Here is a 21834-nt window from a genome sequence, read left to right as displayed (position 1 = left end):
GAAAGATAGAACCCCAAGGCAGATGAAACCTTACCAAAGAAATTATGGTCTTAAAGCCCATGCATTCCATGTAAAGCAAAAACAAAGAACAAGAAATGTTTTACGTAAGAAACAGCATGAAAACAGATTATTAATCTATAAAGTTTTATACATGATATGAAAAACATCTGGAATCACAATGTTATGATTTAATGCATAATGATGTGCAAAAGACAGAAATAAAGATGATTTCCTTCATTCATAAGGATGCTGATATACCTAAAAAATGCTTTACCAATTCTTTCTCACAATAAGATTAACTATAATTAGATTGAAAATCTTCAATTAACAATACAAACTTTCCTTCAAAGTGCCACCTATAAAATAATAATGTTCAGTTATCACTTGAGTGAATGTCTTTGATCGTGTTTGACATTTTAATGACTACTGTGAGATAAGTACGTAGAGCATCCAATGCAAGATCCAATGGAGTGGTCTTTAGGGAGAAGAAAGCTATTAATTTGCTTTTCCTAAGAAACTGAAGAAATGAAATAACACACTAGGGAATATCACTCAAAAAACAAAAAATCAAAGCAAAACAAAACAAAACAAAAAAAACCCACCAGTCACTCATCTTCAAGGAATTGTGAACTAATAATGTGGGAAAATCACATACAATGGAAGAAGTAATAATCATAACCCAAGTAAACAGGAAAGAAATCTTTCTAAAGAAAACTACATATGACAAAGGAGTTAACATGTCCCTTTATTTTAAAAAAGGTAATTTTCCAAATGATTTAAAAATTACTTAAAACAAAAACAGCCAACCTAGGAATGCTACATATTCTGTGTACCTGGACTCATATTTTGTCTATATTCTAATTTTCTCAAAGATCAGGGTACTTACACCAGAAAGAATTAAATACCAGAAATAGATTAATCATCTACCTATGTATTATCCACAAACTGAAACCAAACAAAACAAAATAAAAGTCCCAAAAAAGTTTCCAAATTCTAACTCCAAAATGATCTTCGGCAAGATATTTGCTTTAAACACTAATGCTAACTTTTTCTTCCTTTGTAGATACAATGGCTGGGAATGTTAACTTTTTAATAAAGTTATAGAGACAGAAGAAATAAGAATGTAGACTGGTTGAAAAAAGTTTATATAGTAACTATGTTTGCTATAAACTCTCAAGCACTTAGATAAGCGTGAAAGCTGAAAATATATGAAAGGCAAAAAAATAGTTGAGCAGAAAAAAATGATGAGAAAGCATTAGATGAGAACAGCAGCCAAGAACACCTAGCTTAAAAAGCAGTAATATTAAAATATTCAAAATCATACACACCAGAATATTCCCCTAGGTAAGCAGCCCAAGAGAAAAATGAATGAGAATCTCAATTAGATTGTTTTCAGAAAGCAAGAACTAAACTCATTTACTTTAAAATGAGAGAGAGGAAACAAAGAAATTGACAAGATGTAGAGAAACCATTAACTAAACACAATGAAGTGTACATATTTATAAAAAGGAAAAAAATTGAAATGTGTGCTACAGGAAAAACAAATCCTATAATATAGTTTCTAAAGTTTACATTAGCCATGAAGCCAGTAGACAAGACAGATAATTCTGTAAACTGGAGGGTATACAGGACATTTTTGAAAAGGTACGAAGTCCTCAGTGGGCTTAGAAAATTCACTGTATGATCCATATATTATCCTACTTGGCTTGCACGTCTTTGGGTGCATGAATATACTGCTACTGCGTCCTCACCATCACCTAAATGTGACTCAGTCTGTCCCACTATAATATGTTGTGAATTTCCTTGTACTGTACTTCTATTGTTGGTCTTTTTGCATCAATGATACAACAGCAACAACATTTTAAAATTATCGTTAAAAGATTAACTGGCAATGTACAGAGCTTACTCTTAAGGGAAAACACTACAAAAAGTCATGAGGATACCAAATGGAAATACATGATGGTGCCTTTGAGTCTGCACGAGACCTGGATGAAGTAGAAATAAAGCCTTTCCGAGATGGCAAAAATAAATAAATAAAGTTTACATTAAATGTACACATTCCCAATGAAGAGTTATCTTAATATATGGTGTATAAATTGAATATATAACCAGTAGGATTATCTAAAATTTCATTTTGAAATGATCAATAACTCTTTATAAGAAAAACATAAAGTGGCCTCATTTCTATTCAAGACTTAAATGAAGCACAAACTTAGGTCTAATACATTTGAAAACTTTACTTATTAAAAACAAGCAAAATAAAAAAAAAAACTGCCTGGCAGTTTTTAAAATCACAGAAGTTTCATTTGGATTTTAACACTGATTCTCAAGCTAGGTCCATAGATGAGCTTCAGAGTTACATGGTAATCCCTTGAGAAGATGCACAATTTTATCTAGTTCTACATGTGTGTTTTTCCAAAGGTACATTGCTCTCTTACAAATTCACCTGTAAAGAATTTTTAATCCCAAAAGGAGAAGAATCACCAATTTTGAGGTGAAACAAAACTGTCAGAACTATTTAGCAATCCCATTCACTCAGTTGCTATGTGCTAAATATGCAACAGTGAACAAAGACACAGTTGTCTCAGCCACATTGAGCTTATAGTCTGTCCAGGGAGACAGGTACCTAAAAAATAACAGTAAAGTATGAAGAGTGGTATAATAAAATGCAGTGCCATGGGAATACATTTCAGGGAAAACTAAGCTTTAATTAGGGGATCAAGGCAGAATTCCTGGAGGATGTATTACTTAAGCAAGGCAAGAAAAGAAAAAAAATAAAAATTAAAATTAAAAAAAATATATATATATATATGTATGTATACACACACACATTTAGGAGAGGGAACAAACAAGTCTTGGTGATTGGCTGTGAGGGAAAGTGAGAGGTGCAGGATGGAGAGCTATTCATTCACTGAAACAGTGCCTGTTGGTCCAAGAGCAGCCTTGGGGGACAGAACAATAAAGATAACAAACTGAGCTTTCTACATGTCAAACGTAAAGCCCTCCAAGTCATCTTAGGGGTGTCTAGCATGCAATTAGGAAATAATAGTCTTGGGCTCTAGAAAAAGATCTGAGATGGAGGTAAAAACTTGGGAGTAATTAGCCATGAAAACCAAGAAACAATGAGAGCAAACATGATTTCTCAAACAAAGTATCAGGCCTAGGACAGGAGCGCTGATACCTGAAAGACAAGCAAAGGAAGCGGATCCTGTTAAGATGACTGAAAAGGTAAGAGTCGAGACAGGAAAGGACACAGGCAAGTTGATATCACAGAAACCCAGCAAAGAGAGTTTTAAATAAGAAAGTTGAGGGATGAGACACCAATCAAGATAAAGGACAAATTGTTGAGATTCTTTTAAATTAGTAAAATCAGAAAAAGGTTGTGCTGGCGTGATGGTGCATGCCTGTAGTCCCAGTTACTTGGGAGGCTATAGGCAAGAGGATTCCTTGAGCCTAGGAGTTCCAGGACAGCCGACACAACGTAGTGAGATCTCGCCTCAAAAAAAAACAGTAATCGAAGTACTGAGTCCATATATAATGATTCAAATTTGTTGTCACTGAATTACACAGAAGAGAAGCCAAGGACTTTTTTTTTTTTTTGAGACGGAGTTTTGCTTTGTCACCCATGCTAGAGTGCAGTGGTGCAATCTTGGCTCTCCGCAACCTCCACCTCCCAGGTTCAAGCAGTTCTCCTGCCTCAGCCTCCCATGTAGCTGGGATTACAGGTGCATGCCACAATGCCCAGCTAATTTTTGTAGTTTTAGTAGAGATGGGGTTTCACCATGTTGGCCAGGCTGGTCTCGAACTCCTGACCTCAGGTGATCTGCCCACCTCGGTCTCCCAAAGAGCTGGGATTACAGGCATGAGCCACCATGCCCGGCCAGGAACATTTTTATTTACCATCTTTGACCAAAAATATTCATAAGTAACTAAACTTACAGTAATATATTAAAATATTCTAATCTGGACTATTCTAGAGATAAATGTATCAACATCTACAAAATGGAAAAGATAGTTTGTAGTCTGTTTCTTATCTTCAAAGTGGAAAAGAAACCAAAGCATCAGGATATTACTTTTAATTGATTTAAAAGACAACAGATATTTCTAAGTACTATGGGGCTTCTAAATACTTCATAAGAAAAGAAAGTTTGGGGCCACCAACCTTAAACATTTTATCACTCATTACTGCATTATGAGGTAACACAGTGTACAAATTATATTCAGAAGTACTTCATTCTTGTTAATACAAACAGCATAAAGGAATTTTGTGGGGTGATGTATATTGATTCTGGTGAATTTTACTGCACTGAATATACATTTTAAAATTCTTCTAACATTTTTTCATCTGCTCCTCAAATTTGCCAGGGAGTTAGTTTCTTAAACTAATTATGTCTTAAAAGAAACTTTTCAGGTATAATTTGATGTTAACTAAAATTAAAACATAAAATTAAATATAAAAATGAAGTATTCCTTAAGAATTAAACTTTCAGGCCGGACGTGATGGCTCATGCCTGTAATCCCAGCACTCTGGGAGGCCAAGACAGGCAAATCACGAGGTCAGGAGTTTGAGACCAGCCTGGCCAGTATAGTAAAACCCCATCTCTACTAAAAATACAAAAATTAGTCAGGCATGGTGGTATGCGCCTTTAGTCCCAGCTACTCGGGAGGCTGAGGCAGGAGAATCACTTGAACCAGGGAGGCAGAGGTTGTGGTGAGCCAAGATCGCACCACGGCACTCCAGCCTGGGCAAAAGAGTGAGACTATGTCTCAAAAAAAAAAAAAAAAAAAAAGAATTACAACTTTCTTAGCCCTCCATGAGAAACGCAATTCATTCCATTTCTTCCGAAGTTTTACTTAAACTTTAATGGTGACAATCCCTTTCTGTCTAACTATATGTACTTAAAATACTTTCAATCTCTCTTACTAGATACATTATTTATTTATTTATTTATTTATTTATTTATTTATTTATTTATTTATTTTTATGAGACAGGATCTGGCTCTGTCACCCAGGCTGGAGTGCAGTGGTGCAACCCAGGCTCACTGCAACCTCTGCCTCCCGGGTTCAAGCCATCCTCACACCTCAGCCTCCCAAGCAGCTGAACTACTGGCATACTCCACCATGCCTGGCTAATTTTGATATTTTTCGCCATGTTGCCCAGGCTGGTCTCGAACTCCTGAGCTCAAGCGATCCACTTGCCTTGGGCCTCCCAAAGTGTTGGGATTACAGGCGTGAGCCACTGCAACCGGCCTAGATAGACATTTAGATAGAACTTGTGTTTTCCTTCAAAAACACTTTACAATGTCAAGGACATAACTGGCAATCAATAAATTTAACATAAAATAATGCAAGCAATGTCACTCCACTCCAAAGTCATAACAATTAACAAACGAAACCTTTTGAGAACAGTGTAATCTGTACTATAATTATACCAATAGATACAAATTTTTTTTAGCTTAGTATCTCCAAAGGTATATATTTTTAATTCCATATAGTTTTTAATTTCTATAGGGTCCTAAGTTATAAGGAAGGTATACCAAAACTAATTCATAGGAGCCAGAACCTTGCACTGAAAGGAACTTCAGAGATCATCTAGGGCAGGGGTTGGCAAACTCTTTCTATAAAGGGCCAGACAGTAAATATTTTAGGCTTTAGGTTTCAGTTGCCTACTCAACTCTGCTGTTGGTAGGCAAAGGCAACCACAGACAATAAGTAAGCAAATGGTGGTGTCTGTGTTCCAATAAAACTTTATTTACACACGCACACAAGGGGTCAGCTGGATTTGGCCCATAAGCGGCAGTTTGCCAGATTCCTGAACTAGGGTCCAGCTCCTTCATTTTACACACAAAGAAATTAAGGTCCAAAAAGGTTAAGACACTTGGCAAAGGTCAGCAGGCAAATAGTCGAAGAGCCAAATGCAATATTCTTTTCAGACCATGTATTCTTCTAGAACACAAACTTTAAAATGATTATATTTACCATAGGGCTAAAACATAATATACTCTGAGAAAACTTAGAAAAATCAAGTGTTATAATTTCTTATTTAATTAAAGTCAACAGAATATAATGAAATTTATGTAAGCCAGGGGATAACTAGGCATCAATCCATACACACACACATACACACACACACACACACACACACACACACACACACATCACCATGTTCTTATGTGTAGTTATCTGTTTTGAAATATAGCAGGAGTTCAATAAATTGTGTTGTATGAATTCAAAACATGAATTTAAATGCCATTCAGTTTTAAGCATACCCACATGCAAAGGTGCTTTCATTTAAAACTTTCATGATCACAGAGAATATGTTCCCAATAATTACCTAAAAGGGCAATAACCCTGTATCATGAGCAGTTGGGGATATTTTAAAGGACTTTTCAATTAAATCATTTAAAAAATCAATTTAAAAAACAGTATGATATTTCTTCAGATGAGCTATCATACCTAGTAAATCTGCTCCTTCATCCACATCTCCTATTAGGCCTGAGCCAGCTGAAGACAGTTCTTCAAAGAGAGATTCTGTATTGCGATCAAAAGCTTTGTTCTCTATGCCTTTGGTGGGAGTGCTATGCAACAAGAACAACAAAACCAAATCAACAAATGACAAAGACTTTTTTGACGCTGTAAAATGAATACAATAGGCTAAGCTACATAGGACTTTCTTACCTATAATTTACGTTTACTAGAAAATATAACTTAAAAAGATTTCTCAAAGGCTTCCTAAGAAATTCTCACTAAGCTCCATGGAAATAGCTGGTGAAGAAATTATAGAATGTTTTTGTTGTGTGATCCCAGCAAACACAAGCAATAATGGCAGCTCCTCTGCTCTATACCAGGTGCTGGTCTCAGTGCTTCCCATAGATTACCTATGTCACAAGAAGGCAATTATGTATGTAAAAGATGGTTAGAGTAGCATTTCTCATAGTGGCAAAAACTGAAATGACCTAAATGACTGTTAACAGGGGACAGATGAGGTAAGTTATACACATATAAAATTAAAATTTTTACCTTTAAGGTTAAAAACATAAATAGAGCTTTATAAACTAAAGAAACTCATTATACAAAGTTTTTTTTTAATCAAGTTGCAAAACAGTGTATATACTATATGCCCTATTTTGCAGGGGTGTATAGGGGAATGGGGAAGTGTATATGTTTGTGCCTGAATACTATTATTAATAGAAAAAACTCTGTAAACCATTTCCAGCTAAATATGGTGGAGAGAACATAGTCATTTATCACCTAATAACTCAGAAGCTCAACTAAAATGAAAGTTAAGAAATTAAAAAGGTATACACCCAAAAGGACAAAGAGAATAGAAAAAGAAACTATAGCAGATGAAATGTGAACAAAATTCTGTAAGATGGAAAACAGATGGGCAAACAGTAGAAAGTGATTCAATAGACCAGAGAAAGCTGAAACCTAAGCCACTGGGGTTTAGGGAGGAGGTCAATCTGCTGCCAGAACCCCTGAAAGGCCTAGGACTTGAAGGTACCAGCAACCACAGGGAGGGCATGCAGGGAGGAACATGAAACAGAAGGACAGGATTTAAAAAACTGTACAAAAGGCGGTACAGGACCTAGACACAATCCTCCAGAACAGTGAGACCTCCCTTCTCTTGGCACAGCTCCCTAATAATGGAAGCCAAGTTTAAATGTTATAGGCAGGAAAGTGGAGAATCAGCATTATTTACTTAAGTATGAATAAAACAGCCACAGAGTACCAGATGTCTAAAGAAGGCCTCTATTATAAAAGAAAGGGCTCAAAACAAAGAGGATGTGACAGAGACACTAAGAGCAAAAAAAGACAATGCAGGCAGCAGCAACAACAAAAAAACAAAGCACTTAATTTTCTTCAGAATAAATGTTGCATTCGTAAAATAGCAAGATGGTATAAAAAGTACCAACCAAGAAAAAGAATTTGGAAAAAAAAAAAAAGAATGAGGGTTAAAAAAAAAAATCTGCCAGCAATTAGTATAAAACAAAAGAGATAGGAAAGAGGGGAGAAAATAAATTATGACAGTCACTCCAGGATGTTCAATGCATACCTGAGAGGTGTTCCAGAACGACAGCAGAAGAAACAACAATAAGAAGAAAGAGATAAAATTTCCCAGGACTGGAAGATAGGAACGTTCAGATGAAAAGACTTACTTCATATAAGAAGATACAAAAAAGACACCTACACCAAGCACAGCATCATTAATTTTTAAAAAATCAAGAAAGTGACAATCTTAAAAGATTTCAGAAAGTATATAAAAATGAGCAAGAACTCAAATAACAACACCCTGAACTCAACATGAAAATGAAGTAATGTCTTTGCAATTCTGATGGAAAAAAAATCTCCCAACCCATATAGTTCTTTATCTAGCCAAACTATCAAGTATGTCTTCTTATGAAATTTGTAACATTCAAGTTCATAGTGCTCAAAAAAAAAAAAATTTACTTGTCATGCACCCTTTGCCCGGAAACCTAGTAAGGATATGTTCCATCAAAACAAAGGCATAAATCAAGAAGCAGGATGATGTGGCATCCAGGAAACAAAAGATACAACAGAGAAGAAAGGTGAAAAGAATTCCAGGGATGATAGTGAGGGCATATTCCAGAACCAGAACAAATATGACAGCAGTCTCAATTGGAGAATGGGAATAGGAGGCTGCAGGAGAGTAAGCCCTAGGAAACAGACAGGTTTTGTGTTTGGTCATATTGGGGACTTTTACATTTATGAATTGCATAGTGTCTGCCAATGATTTAGTAACAGGTCCGCAGAAACATAAGGAAAAGAAACAAAATAACCCAAGGCTTTATTAATTTCAGAAGAACAAAAAGTTGTAAAAGAAATGAAATGGGCCGTAGCTGTGGCTCACGCCTGTAATCCCAGCACTGGGAGGCCAAGGCGGGTGGATCATGAGGTCAGGAGCTTGAGACCAGCCTGACCAACATGGTGAAACCCCGTCTCTACTAAAAATACAAAAATTAGCCAGGCATGGTGGCTCACGCCTGTAATCCCAATTAGGATGCTGAGGCAGGAGAACTGCTTGAACCTGAGAGGCAGAGGTTGCAATGAGCCGAGATCACACCACTGCACTCCAGCCTGGGCGACAAAGCGAGACTCCATCTCGGAGGAGGGAAAAAAATAAAAAAATAAATGAAATGTAATTATATTGTATTCTGTGGCTAAGTAGAATTACAGATTAATTTTATATAGTCATACTGATATAAATAATGAATTTAACTAACAGAATTTGAAATATATAATATTAGGAGGATGAAAGGATGGTGGTTTAGGCATTATATCCTCATCTACTACAGAAAGCCAACAGCTAGCATCACAGCCTTTTTCAACCAGGGTTCCATATTTGATCTACAAAATACAGAAAAGGATTTAAGTGAGTATTTTCTCCATTCTCCCAAGGTAAGTACATACCTAGAATCCTATTCTAGACGCACAGGAGCATAGCTAATTCATTATATACAAGAGATGCCTTAGGGCATTAGGACTACATTTTCTCACAGAATCTCAGCTGAAAAAGGGAGGGATGAAGGAGGGGCAGGACGAACATGTTATTTTAGATACCTGAAGACAAACAGCATAAGAGAGAGCTAAGAAGTGATAGAGTTGTGCACCCTTTACCCAGAAAGCTAGTAAGGATATGCTCTGTCAAAACAAAGGCATAAATCAAGAAGCAGGGTGATGTAGGATCCAGGAAAAAGAGTGGCGACAGAATGAGAACCTGTCTGAGAGAGAGAGAGAGAGACAGAGGGTTCTGGATTTGAATCCCAAGTCCACCTCTTGCTAGCTTGGTAATCTGGGACAAGCTACTTTGAACAAGTTCTAAGTCTCTTTATTTATAAAATAAGGATAAAAAGATCTACCTCATAAGGTTGTAATTAGGATCAAATTATATAAAATCATGATGAAAACAATATTACTTAACATTTATTGAATGGGGCATTTTGCAATGATTTATCATATATTGATTCATTTAATCCTCACAACCATCTGAGGTATTAACACAAAGCTGTTTTATAGATGAGAAAACATACCTAAGATTCAAATCCAAGACAGGATTTGAACCCATGCAGTCTTACTCTAGGGTCTATGCTTTTAACCGCTACAGAGTACTGACTGCACAATGCTTAACAGAGATCAATAAATGGCTTGTATTTTTATAGTCATTAATTAATTAAAGGATAAACTTTATGGAAGAAATGAAAAGAAAGGCAGTAGCTCCTGTCTGACATTCTTGAGCATCAATGTATTTTGGATAATCCTGATTAAGATGATATCTAATCTCCCAGCACTTTGGGAGGCTGAGGCAGGCGGATCACTGGTGCTCAGGAGTTCAAGACCAGCCTGGCCAACGTGGTAAAACCCCATCTCTACTAAAAATACAAAAAGTAGCCCAGTGTTCGCCTGTAGTCCCAGCTACTTGGGAGGCTGAGGTGGGAGAATCGCTTGAACCCGGGGGAGGGGGTGGGGGTGGGAGTGGGGTGAAGGTTGCAGTGAGCTGAGATAGCACCACTGCATCCAGCCTAGGCGACAGAGCAAGACTGCATCTCAAAAAAAAAAAGATGAGATCTAACTATTTTCTTCCTACCATTAAACAGCCTTCCCATGTAAAATGATACTAAAATGAGACTAATTTCTTCCAATAATGAGATTACAGTTCTCAAGATGGAAGTACATTCTCTCTTCCTGATCTGGTGGAAGGTACAAAACTTTGTTCAAACTTTTTTGTTTTGTTTTTTAAATTACATTTATTTAGCATATGTACACGTAAAAAAGAAATCACCTTCTGAACCCATCCAGCAGCAGGAAACATGCACAAACTCCAGGTAAGTGCTAGGGGGAGGGGCCCTGGACCCAAGTTAGTGTCTGGGACAATGCAATCTTGTGAGTAATAAGGCCCAGTCAGGAGGGGGCTGGACTGAAGTGTCCGGCAGGCTGGAGTCCCCGGCTGCTAGCCCTAAAATAAGCATGCTCCATAGCCAAAGGTGTGTTTCATGCCCTCAAAGTAGCACCGCTGCCAGCCCTGCCATGTCCACTCTGTTACTTCCTTCACTCCCGCTTCTTGGTTTCTTCAAGTTACAGAAAGTACGGGATATGTCTTGGCTGTCTTTTTTCCCCTATCTGCTATAGTTTGAATGTGTCCCCTATAAAATTCAGCTGTTGCCAATGTGATAGTATTAAGATGGGGCCTTCAAGAGGTGATTAGGCCATAAGGGCTTCTCCCGTATAAACAGGATTGGGGTCCTTATAGAATAATGAGGCTTTATCCAGTGTTCAGGGCTCACTTGTCCTTCTTCTATTTGAAGACACAGAGTTCCTCCCCTCCAGAGGATGCAGCAACAAGGCACCAACTTGAAAGCAAAGAGCAGCCCTCACCAGACACCTGACCCTGCCAGCACCTTGATCTTGGCCTTCCTAGCCTCCAGAACTGTGAGAAAATTAATTTCTGTTCTTTATAAATTGGCCAGGTGCAGTGGCTCATGCCTGTAATCTCAGCACTTTGGGAGGTCGAGGCAGGCTGATCACCTCAGGAGTTTGACACCAGCCTGGCCAACATGGCGAAACCCCGTCTCTACTAAAAATACAAAAAAAAAATTAGCTAGGCATGGTGGTGGGTGCCTGTAATCCCAGCTACTCGGGAGGCTGAGGCAGGAGAATCACTTGAACCTGGGAGGCAGAGGTTGCAGTGAGCTGAGATTGCACCACTGCACTCCAGCCTGGGCTACAGAGCGAGACTCCATCTCAAAAAAATAAACAAGGCTGGGCGCAGTGGCTCACGACTGTAATCCCAGGACTTTGGGAGGCCGAGGCGGGTGGATCACCTGAGGTTGGGAGTTCGAGACCAGCCTGACCAACATGGAGAAACCCCGTCTCTACTAAAAATACAAAATAAGCCAGGCGTGGTGGCACATGTCTGTAATCCCAGCAACTAGGGAGGCTGAGGGAGGAGAATTGCTTGAACCTGGGAGGCGGAGGTTGCGGTGAGCCGAGATTGCACCATTGCACTCCAGCCTGGGCAAGAAGAGCGAAACTCTGTCTCAAAAAAATAAACAAATAAATAAATACATAAATTACCCACTCTGGTATTTTGCTATAGCAGTACAAAATAGACTAAGACACCATCCTTCCTGCTCATACACCTAATTTGTTATCCTGCAAAGATAACATTTAACAAAAAATTTAAACCATGTACAGTGTCCAGTTTCAAAAATAGGAATTAGAATATAATACTAACATTTCTTCAACAAAACATCTGAATCCATTTTGTGCAGAGACTGGAGAACAGTGTTTATGGGAGTTGGGGGTGGGGGGGTGCAGAATATGTCTTCATCTAACATTTATGTTACCTTGAACCTTTATATCCACTGAGATCTTTGTCCATATCCAGCTCAGGAGTAGATTCGATGATTGCTTGAACTTCTGACTTTTCTTCATTTTCAGCAGAGCCTTAAAAAAGGACATGATGAAATAAACAATACATATATTACACAGCACCCCAATATAAAAATCCTGTTGTTTTTATGGGTGTAAAGGTATCATTTGAACATTTTTTAAAAATGTGCAAGACTGGATTTTAGGAAATACAGCATTACACAATATATCACATATTCAGTTAACAGATCGTATCAAAAACTAATAAGCAACCAAAGAAAGTTTTCCTTTGTGTTTTGTGGAACACACAGTACAATGTATCCAAGGCCCTGCTTTCATTCTTATTTAAAAGATGGAATTTAAAGGAACTAAAGACAAAGACTAAACTAAGATAGGGGACAGAAAAGAACTGTCCTCCCGTCTTTTAGGTTCTGTGACCTCCTGGCCCCCAACTCCTGGCCCCAATAGTTTCTCTCCAAGACTATTTAAACATTACCTCTTTTAAGCTTATTTACAATTGAATACAATTAAGTGCAGTCTTATCTCAGTATCCATGGGGGATTGGTTCCAGAACCTACCACAATACCAAAATCCATGGATGCTCAGGTCCCTTATATAAAATGGCATTGTATTTGCATACAACTTATCAATATCCTCCCATATACTTTAAATCATCTCTAGATTACTTATAATACCTAATACAATGTAAATGCTATGTAAGTAATTGTCATACTGTACTGTTTAGGGGATAATAAGAAAAAAGTATGTACATGTTTAGTACAGGCACAGCTATCATTTTTTTTTTCAAATATTTTCAATCTACAGATGCAGAACCACAGATATAGAGGGCCAACTATATCTGCCTATTTTATAAATACAAAGCAGGCAACACCCACAAAGACATATTTTCTCATACCCACATTATCCAGGTTTACTGAATACTTTCCTAGTAAGTAAAGAACTAGGGTCACTCACCAGTAGATACATTTCTAGTTTCCTGGGCTACCTGTACTTCAATGTGTTTGCTTATCTCTGACTTATTTGGCACATCTGTAACCTTCACAAATCCTTCGTTTTCTTCCTTTAAGGGAGTATCAGTAGGAATTGTTGCCACATCTGAATTAGCTGTTGATGCTGGAGTGGTAGCTTTAGATCCGCCTTGGCTAACATCAGAAAGCTCATCCTACAAATAAAAATAATTTAAAATAAAATTTTAAATGACGAATTTACTCTAAACCACATTAAATGGGTTGAGAAATAAATCTACCAAAGATAGTTCTATTTTTTTTTCCAAAATAAATGCAATAAAGAGCCACTGATTACCGGTAAGTACTCTCTTTAGACCCTCTGCAAATAATCAGGAAATATTTAAGTAAACTGTATTTTTTCAAATGAGATTTTTCTAAACAGAAAATTTGAAAATAAAAGAATTATTAGCAATAAAACTATACATTAATGTCAACATCATTCTTAATGGCAATTGCAATATTGTACAATCACTTGGTAATAAAGACCTACTTTAGAACATTTAGAACACATACTCTGAAATAGCTGATCTAAAACAGAAGTAGAATAACCAAATTCTTAACCTCGGTTATCTTTGTAAAGTGTGGTATTAAAATATCCTGCATCTAAATCATTTGAAGTGCTTAAAGTGCTTGTTAAAACGCCGTGGCTCACACCTGTAATCCCAACACTTTGGGAGGCCGAGGCAGGCGGATCACGAGGTCAGGAATTCGAGACCAGCCTGGCCAACATGGTGAAACCCTGTCTCTACTAAAAATACAAAAAGTAGCCAGGCATGGTGGCAGGCGCCTATAATCCCAGCTACTTGGGAGGCTGAGGCAGGAGAATTGCTTGAACCTGGGAGGCGGAGGTTGCAGTGAGCTGAGATCACGCCACTGCACTCCCACCTCAGCAACGGAGCTAGACTCCATCTCAAAAAAAAAAAAAAAAAAGCGGGGAGAGGGGGCAGATTCCAGCCACGCACATGCCTGTAATCCCAGCTGAGGCGGGAGGATCCCTTGAGCCCAACAAGACCCTGTCTCTTTGAAAAAACAGAAAAGAGTAGGGAGTAGGGAGGAGTAGACAGAGTCTAAGTCCAACTCTAGACTTAATGCACCAAACTTTGGGCAGTGAGAATAGGTCATCTATATTTTAACAAGCAATCCAGGTGAGTTACATACTCATTGAAATTTGATCACTATTATAGGATCTACAGATAGGTTTCAAGAGGTATATGCAAATTGAAATTGTATGCAAAAATTTGTGTACAATGTATTTCTCTGGGAAAATAATCATAGCTTTTATCAGATATTCAAAGGGGTTTGCAGCTCCAAAATAATTATAAACAATTGTCCAGTGGCTATCAAAAATGAAGTTCTTTTGGAGCACCCAGGTTTTAAGAAAAGAGAAACTGACAAAAAGTTTACAGCCACCACCACTAATAATAATAATAATAATAATAATAATAACAACAACAACAACAATAGGCCGGGTGCAGTGGCTCACGCCTGTAATCCCAACACTTTGGGAGGCCGAGGCAGGCGGATCACCTGAGGTCGGGAGTTCAAGACCAGCCTGACAAACATGGAGAAACCCTGTCTCTACTAAAAATACAAAAAATTAGCCGGGCATGGTGGCGCATGCCTGCAATTCCAGCTACTCGGGAGGCTGAGGCAGGAGAAACACTTGAACCTGGGAGGCAGAGGTTGCAGTGAGCTGAGATTGCATCCAGTCTGGGCAACAAGAGTGAAACTCCATCTCAAAATAATAATAATAATAATAATAATAATAACAACAACAATAAATCAGGGTTAGGGTAAATTAAGTGAATTTATCATTCACTAAATGTATGACCTTGGGTAAGTAATGTATTCTTTCTAAACCTTTGTTTTATCATCTGTAAAATATAGATAACAGTATCTACTTCTTAAGATTCTTATTAAGTTATTCTACATTATGGCTTAGCAATGTTTAGTCTAATGTCTAAACTTACTTAAACTAATGTCTTAGTTTCACACATACTAAGAATTTAAAATATGAACTATTATTATAATAGTAACTATTTGTATAATTCTAAATACATTATATATTTTTATAATTTATAACTATTATAATAGTAACTATTAGTATAATAATATATATTTTTATAATTTATATTTATAATATTTTAATTATAAATTATATATACTATATATAATTCCCTTAAAAGAGTATCAGCAGGAATTATTGCCACATCGATTTAGCTATTGATGCTGAAGTGGTAGCTTTAGATCCACCTTGGCTAACATCAGAAAGTTCAACCTACAAATAGAACTAATTTAAAAGAAATTTTAATTGAGTAATTTATTCTAAAGTACTTTAAAAATTGGTTAAGAAATAAATTTGCCCAGAGAAAGTTACAATTTTTTTAAAAGGCAATAAAGAGTCACCGATTATCAATAAATAATCTCTCTAGCTCCTCTGCAAATAATTGGGAAATATTTAAGTAAATCGTATTTTTCCAGGCATACATGAGATTCTTCTTTTTTTTTCTAAGACAGAGTCTCATTCTTGTCACCCAGGCTGGAGTGCAGTGGCATAATCTCAGCTCAATGCAACCTCCACCTTCCAGGCTCAAGCGATTCTCGTGCCTCAGTCCCCTGAGCACCTATGATTACAGGCGTGCGTCACCATGCCCCACTAATTTTTTGTATTTTTGGTACAGACGGGGTTTTGCCACGCTGCCCAGGCTGGTCTCAGATGCCTGGCCTCAAGCGATCCGCTGGCCTCAGCCTCCCAAAGTGCTGGGATTACAGGCGTGAGCCATTGCGCCCAGCCGATTTTTCTAAATAGAAAATTTGAAAATAAAATATGAAAGGCATTAGCAGCCAGGCTCGGTGGCTCACGCCTGAAATCCCAACATTTTGGGAGGCCCAGGCAGGCGGATCACCTGAGGTCAGGAGTTTGAGACCAGCCTGGCCAACATGGCGAAACCCGTAATCTACTAAAAATACAAAAATTAGGCATGGTGGCAGGTGCCTGTAATTCCAGCTACCCGGGAGGCAGAGGCTGCAGTGAGCTGAGATCGCACCACCGCACTCCAGCCTGGGGGATAGAGTGAGACTCTCTCCAAAAAAGGAAAAGCATTAGTGATAAAATTACACACTGATGTCAACATCATTTTAATGGCAGGTGCAATACTGTATCACTATTAATTACAGTATATTGTACATATTAATTATAATATATTGTACAATATATTTTACACAACATATAAAAATAAAATAGTATATCCATGTTAAGAGTACAATACTTTGGCCAAGTGTGGTGGCTCATGCCTGTAATCCCAGCACTTTGGGAGGACGAGGCAGGCAGATCACCTGAGGTCAAGCGTTCGAGACAAGCCTGGCCAACATGGAGAAACTCCGTCTCTAAATCAGCCAGGCGTGGTGGCACACGTCTGTAATCCCAGCTATTAGCGAGGCTGAGGCAAGAGAATCACTTGAACCCAGGAGGCAAAGGTTGCAGTAAGCCGAGATTGCACCATTGCACTCCAGTCTGGGCAACAAGAGCAAGACTCTGTCTCAAAAAAAAAAAAAAAAAATTGTACAGTACTTAATGTATGCCTGTAATCCCAGCTACTTCGTTCGGAGTCTGAGGCACAAGAATTGCTTGAATGGCCTGGGCAACACAGCAAGATCCCATCACATAAAACAATAATAATGTATTGTACACTTAAAATTTTTAGAGGGTAGATCTCATATTAAATGTTCTTACCACAATAAAATAAAAAAGGCTGAGGCAGGAGAATCGCTCGAACCCAGGAGGCAGAGGTTTCAGTGAGGCAAGATTGCGCCACTGCACTCCAGCTTGGGCAACAGAGCAAGACTTCATCTCAAAAAAAAAAAAAAAAAAAAAATTGGCCAGGTGCAGTGGCTCACGCCTGTAATCCCAGCACTTTGGAAGGCCGAGATAGGTGGATTAGTTGAGGTCAGGAGTTCCAGACCAGCTTGGCCAACATGCGGAAACCCCATCTCTACTAAAAATACAAAAATTAGCCAGGCATCGTGGCACATGCCTGTAATCCCAGGTACTCAGGAGGCTGAGGCAGGAGATTCATTGAACCCAGGAGACGGAGGTTGCAGTGAGCCAAGATTGTGCCACCGCACTCCAGTCTGGTGACAGGGTGAGACTCCGTCTCAAAAAAAAAAAAAAAAAAAAAAAAATTGCTATTTTCTTGAATTGGTAACTGGCACCCAATATAAAATATAAAAGTATCTGATAGAAACCTACTAATTCCAGCAAATTCATTTGTTTGGAGTTGAGTCAAAAAGACTGACAGTATTAATAAAAATAAAAAAAAAAACTGACAGTATTTAACACCTCTGGAGCCAAAGAGATTGATAGTGAAAACAACTAGAAGTCCCTCTGAGCACCATTTGCATTGTCTTTGCTTTGATGTATACTCGATTAAAAAATAAGTGGTATTTGGCTGGACATGGTCGGCTCATGCCTGTAATCCCAGCACTTTGAGAGGTTGAGGTGGGCATATCACTTGATCCCAGGAGTTTGAGACCAGCCTGGGAAACCTGGTGAAACACTGTCTCTACTAAAAATGCCAAAAATTAGCCCAGCATGGTGGTGCATGCCTGTAGTTCCAGCTACGAGGAATGCTAAAGCATGAGAATCGCTTGAACCCAGGAGGCAGAGGCTGCAGTGAGCTCAGATTGCACCCATGTTATCATGTACATGAATTCTCATTCTTTAAAAGTTTCAAACGTAACACACATTTAAAAATATAAACAGTCTGTATTTCTGATAAACAGTGTTGATGAAAGCACTTAAAACCCATTAAGATGGCGGATTCAGAAAGCCCTAGAGAATATTGAGTTCATCTATATGAGAAAGTGATATGCCTTTGAAACTATGTCAAAAATAAATAATTTGAGGTCAATCTTGGAATTCTCATTTACCTCTTAAATATAGAGAAATTATTTCTTCTTCCTCCTTATTATTCCAGTCCCCCACTCCCCATAAAAGGCAGGTTATTTTCACCTCAGAAAAAATTGTATTTAGTAATTTAAAAGTTCACAACATATGAAGTGTGGCAAAGGCCTACTTTCCAAATTCATTTGTGGATCTGGGAGCATGAAATAAAATAACCAGGAGACAGTCTAGATATCATGGGGTGAAAAGAGAAAAAAAAAAGAAATAACCAGGAGAGAGCTGAACCTAAAACAGGAAAGGGACCATGATACCTCAGCAATCCCAAGGTTTCAGGCTACAAGGAAGTGGTTAATTAGGATCTACTTAGAAGAAAATTATGTTTTAAATTTATCCTAGGCTATCCAAATAAAATGAGATTTACTTATATGTAACTTACTTCCCTTTTATACTTACCACATAAAAATATTTTACACTCTTTAAAATAGCCCAATGTGTGGGCTATATTTCTGACAACTAGATCCCAGAGATACAGCATGAGAGCTGAGAAGGGAAAAGCTCTGATTTTAGGGGTTGAGCCCTTTTCTTTTTTTTTTCTTTTCTTTTTTTTTTTTGAGACGAAGTTTCACTCTTGTTGCCCCAGGCTGTAGTGCAATGGCGCAATCTTAGCTCACCGCAACCTCTGCCTCCCAGGTTCAAGTGATTCTCCTGCCTCAGCCTCCCGAGTAGCTGGGATTACAGGCATGCGCCACCATGCCCAGCTAATTTTGTATTTTTAGTAGAGACGGGGTTTCTCCATGTTGGTCAGGCTGGTCTCGAACTCCTGACCTCAGGTGATCCGCCTGCCTCAGCCTCCCAAAGTGCTGGGTTTAGAGATGTGAGCCACTGCGCCCGGCCGGGAAACCATTTTTGAAAGAGGTCTTTCTTCTTGGTATCCCAGGCAGTGGTGACATAAAGCTTCTAAGATTAGCAGAAAAGCACTTAGATGGGAAATCGGACAAAGCATTTGGCCAGGGGCACAATATTCTTGCATTATACCTCACTAACTGCCTCCAACTAAAGACAGAACGAGGCTAAGCACAGTGGCTCATGTGTGTAATCACAGCCCTTTGGGAGGCCAAGACAGGTGGATCACTTGAGGTCAGAAGTTTGAGACCAGCCTGGCCAACATGGTGAAAACTCATCTCTACCAAAAATACAAAAATTAGCTGGGTGTAGTGGCATATGCCTGTAGTCCCAGCTACCTGGGTGGCTGAGGCATGAGAATCACTTGAATCCAGAAGGGGGAAGAGGTTGCAGTGAGCCAAGATCATACCACTGCACTCCAGCCTGGGCAACAGAGCAAGACCTTGTCTCAAAAAAAAAAAAAAAATCATCGACCTGTTAAAAATTAAAATATACTACTTTTGGTCAACAGTACACTCATAAGATAATACGATCATGTGCCACATCTGCATAATGACATTTTGGTCAATAATAGATGGCATACAGCATATATAGTGGTGGTCCCATAAGATTAAAATGAAGCTGAAAAATTCTTGTTGCCCAGTGATGTTGCAACTGTCATAATATCCCAGTGCAATGCCCTAGTGTGTTAACAAAACTATTGCACTGCCAGGTGTATAAAAGTATAGTACATACAATTCTATACAGGACATAATACTTGATAATGATAAACAATTATGTTACTGGTTTATATATTTACTAAAATTTTCATTGTTATTTTAAAGTATACTCCTCCTTCTACTTAAAAATAATAATAAAGTTAACTATAAAACAGCCTCAGGTAGGTCCTTCAGGAAGTACTCTAGAAGAAAGCACTATCATCATAGGAGGTGATAGCTCCATGTGTGTCATTGCTCCTGAAAACTTTCCAGTGGGACAAGATGTGGAGGTGGAAGATACTGACATTGATGATCCTGACCCTGTGTAGGCCAAGGCTAATAATATGTGTGTGTCTTGGTTTTTAATAAAAAAGTTTAAAAAGCAAAAAAAAAAAAAAATTTTTTTTAAATAGATAAAAGCTTATAGAATAAGGATATAAAGAAAATATTTTCATAGAGCTATACAATGTGTTTGTGTTTTAAGCTAAACATTATTACAAAAAAATTAAAAAGGTAAAAAAATTTAAAGTTTATAAAGTAAATAAGTTACAGTAAGCTAAGATTAATTTATTATTGAAGAAAAAAATAAATGTAGTATAGTTTAAGTGGACAGCATTTTATAAAGTCTACAATAATGTCCAGTAATGCTCTAGGCCTTCATATTCACTCACTGCTCACTCACTGACTCACCAAGAGCATTTGCAGTCCTGCAAACTCCATCCACGGTAAGTGCCCTATAGAGGTATACCATTTTAAATTTTTCATATTGTATTTTTACTGTATCTTTTCTATGTTTAGGTACACAAAATAGTTACCACTGTGTTACAACTGCCTACAGTATTCAGTACATGCTGCACAAGTTGCAGCCTAAGAGCAACAGGCCATACCATATAGTTCAGGTGTGTAGTAAGCTATACTGTCTAGGTTTGCGTAAATTCACTCTATGATGTTCCTACAACAAAATCACCTAAGTACACATTTCTCAGAATGTATCTCTGTTGTTAAGCGACACATGACTATGTATGCAAACAACGGAAAATTCTTAAGAGGTCCTAATTGAAAAGCATTTATTATGAATCATTCAACATAAAGTTCCAGTGGAGTTGCATGCTGTCATTTCACATTCAATCTGTGGCTTCTTGAGACTGCAAATTCCTATTTTATATTAGACTTTACAGGTCACTTGCCAGGTTGTGCTGTTTTGGCTAATACTCTTGACTGCAAATGACCACTAGCCTATCAAATCCTACTGTCTGACATCATTAAGATATCTTTTTCAATGGCATGAGTGGTGGCAAACACGGAGACTTACGCAGTCATCAAGTCTCTTTCTAACATATTTATTTTATAGCCCCATTTTCCCCTTTAGAGCCTTTAGGGAACGCCACATCGTAGGTGTACATGTCACTAGAGAATGTTCACAAAAAGCTAGTACAAGATTTGGAAGTGCATATAAAAGAATGGCATGTCTGTGCATATTTAAATTGTGCTTTGAAAAAAAATAGATGTAACACAAATGGCCAAGAAGCATATAAAATGATGATCAACACCACTAATCATTGGAGAAATGCAAATCAAAACCACAATGAGATATCATCACCTGGCCCCCATCAGGATGACCACTATCAAGAAAAAGAGGATGTGAATACATTAGACACTTGTGCATTGTTGGTAGGATTGTAAAATGATGCAACCACTCTGGAAAACAGTATGAAAGTTCCTAAAAACATTAAAAATAGAACTACCATATCATCCAGCAATCTCACTTCTGGGTATGTATTCACAAAAGCATTATTCGTAACAGCCATAAGGTGAAACCAACCCAAATGTCCATTCACAAATAAATAAACAAAATATGGTGTACACATACAATCAAATAAATATTACTCAGCCTTAAAAAGGAAGGGAATT

General features: G+C 37.9%; 1 protein-coding gene across 9 annotated transcripts in view; it reads right to left on the bottom strand.

The window, feature by feature from the left end:
• The window catches only part of SPAG9 (sperm associated antigen 9), a 155517-nt gene that overhangs the window by 42224 nt on the left and 91459 nt on the right, over positions 1 to 21834 (bottom strand). For all 9 annotated transcript variants that reach the window (XM_031010865.3, XM_031010861.3, XM_031010864.3 and 6 more), the window contains 3 exons: positions 13367 to 13574; positions 12367 to 12466; positions 6458 to 6579 (listed from right to left, as the gene is read on the bottom strand). In XM_031010865.3, the coding sequence (XP_030866725.1) occupies positions 6458 to 6579; positions 12367 to 12466; positions 13367 to 13574 (430 nt within the window). The remainder of the gene's footprint in view (positions 1 to 6457; positions 6580 to 12366; positions 12467 to 13366; positions 13575 to 21834) is intronic.

Source organism: Gorilla gorilla, chromosome 4 (assembly GCF_029281585.2).
Source record: "Gorilla gorilla gorilla isolate KB3781 chromosome 4, NHGRI_mGorGor1-v2.1_pri, whole genome shotgun sequence".
Lineage (NCBI taxonomy): Eukaryota > Metazoa > Chordata > Mammalia > Primates > Hominidae > Gorilla > Gorilla gorilla.
Note: the sequence above shows the minus strand (reverse complement) of the source record. Positions and strands in the feature narration are given on the sequence as shown.